Source organism: Neomonachus schauinslandi, chromosome 16 (genome assembly GCF_002201575.2).
Source record: "Neomonachus schauinslandi chromosome 16, ASM220157v2, whole genome shotgun sequence".
NCBI classification, from domain to species: Eukaryota; Metazoa; Chordata; class Mammalia; order Carnivora; family Phocidae; genus Neomonachus; species Neomonachus schauinslandi.
In genome coordinates this window covers 471,273-471,998 of record NC_058418.1, presented here as the reverse complement: position 1 = coordinate 471,998, position 726 = coordinate 471,273, and the positions used below count along the sequence as shown (strand labels likewise).

The window sequence follows — 726 nt, the reverse complement described above, 5'->3', positions numbered from 1 at the left end:
CAGCCTGTGGTACCCTGAGGGTGGTGACGCCGAGGGCCGCCGGGGACAGAGCCGTGCGGTGCGAGCAGCCCTCATGCCTGGGAAGACGCCCGCGCAGCAGCAGCAGCAGGGCAATGGGTTCGGGGAAAACCTGACTCTGAACCCCAGTCTGCCACCTCAGCCACCGGCTCCTGAAAGACACGGCCTCCGCATGCCGGGGACGCGCGGGAAGAGGGGCAAGCCAGAACCAGAGTTCAGTGCCCAACAGAAAACGGACGCAAAGGAGAAGCCCTACAAATGTCAGGCCTGTGGAAAGGCCTTCGGTCACAGCTCAGCACTTACCGAGCACCACCGCACGCACACAGGAGAGAGACCCTATGAGTGTCACGAATGTGGAAAAGGCTTCCGAAACAGCTCAGCCCTTGCCAAACACCAGAGAATCCACACCGGTGAGAAACCGTACAAGTGCACTCAGTGTGGGAAAACCTTCAACCAGATTGCCCCACTGATCCAGCACCAGAGGACTCACACAGGGGAGAAGCCCTACGAGTGCAGCGAGTGCGGGAAGGCCTTCAGTTTCAGGTCCTCCTTCAGTCAACACGAGCGGACTCACACGGGGGAGAAGCCCTACGAGTGCGGGGAGTGCGGCAAGGCCTTCCGGCAAAGCATCCACCTCACCCAGCACCTGCGAATCCACACGGGGGAGAAGCCCTACGAGTGCGGGGAGTGCGGCAAGGCCTTCAGCCA

The 726-nt window shown here is 61.6% G+C and overlaps 1 protein-coding gene across 7 annotated transcripts in view; it reads left to right on the top strand.

Moving 5' to 3' along the window:
- Positions 1-726, top strand: part of LOC110581909 (zinc finger protein 135) — a 110,187-nt gene continuing 109,461 nt past the window's right edge. For 4 of the 7 annotated variants that reach the window (XM_044911403.1, XM_044911404.1, XM_044911402.1 and 1 more), the window contains exon 1: positions 1-726. This exon is cut by the window's right edge. In XM_044911403.1, the coding sequence (XP_044767338.1) occupies positions 74-726 (653 nt within the window). In that variant the 5' untranslated portion in view covers positions 1-73. The other 3 variants (XM_044911405.1, XM_044911406.1, XM_044911401.1) reach the window with 1 other exon arrangement.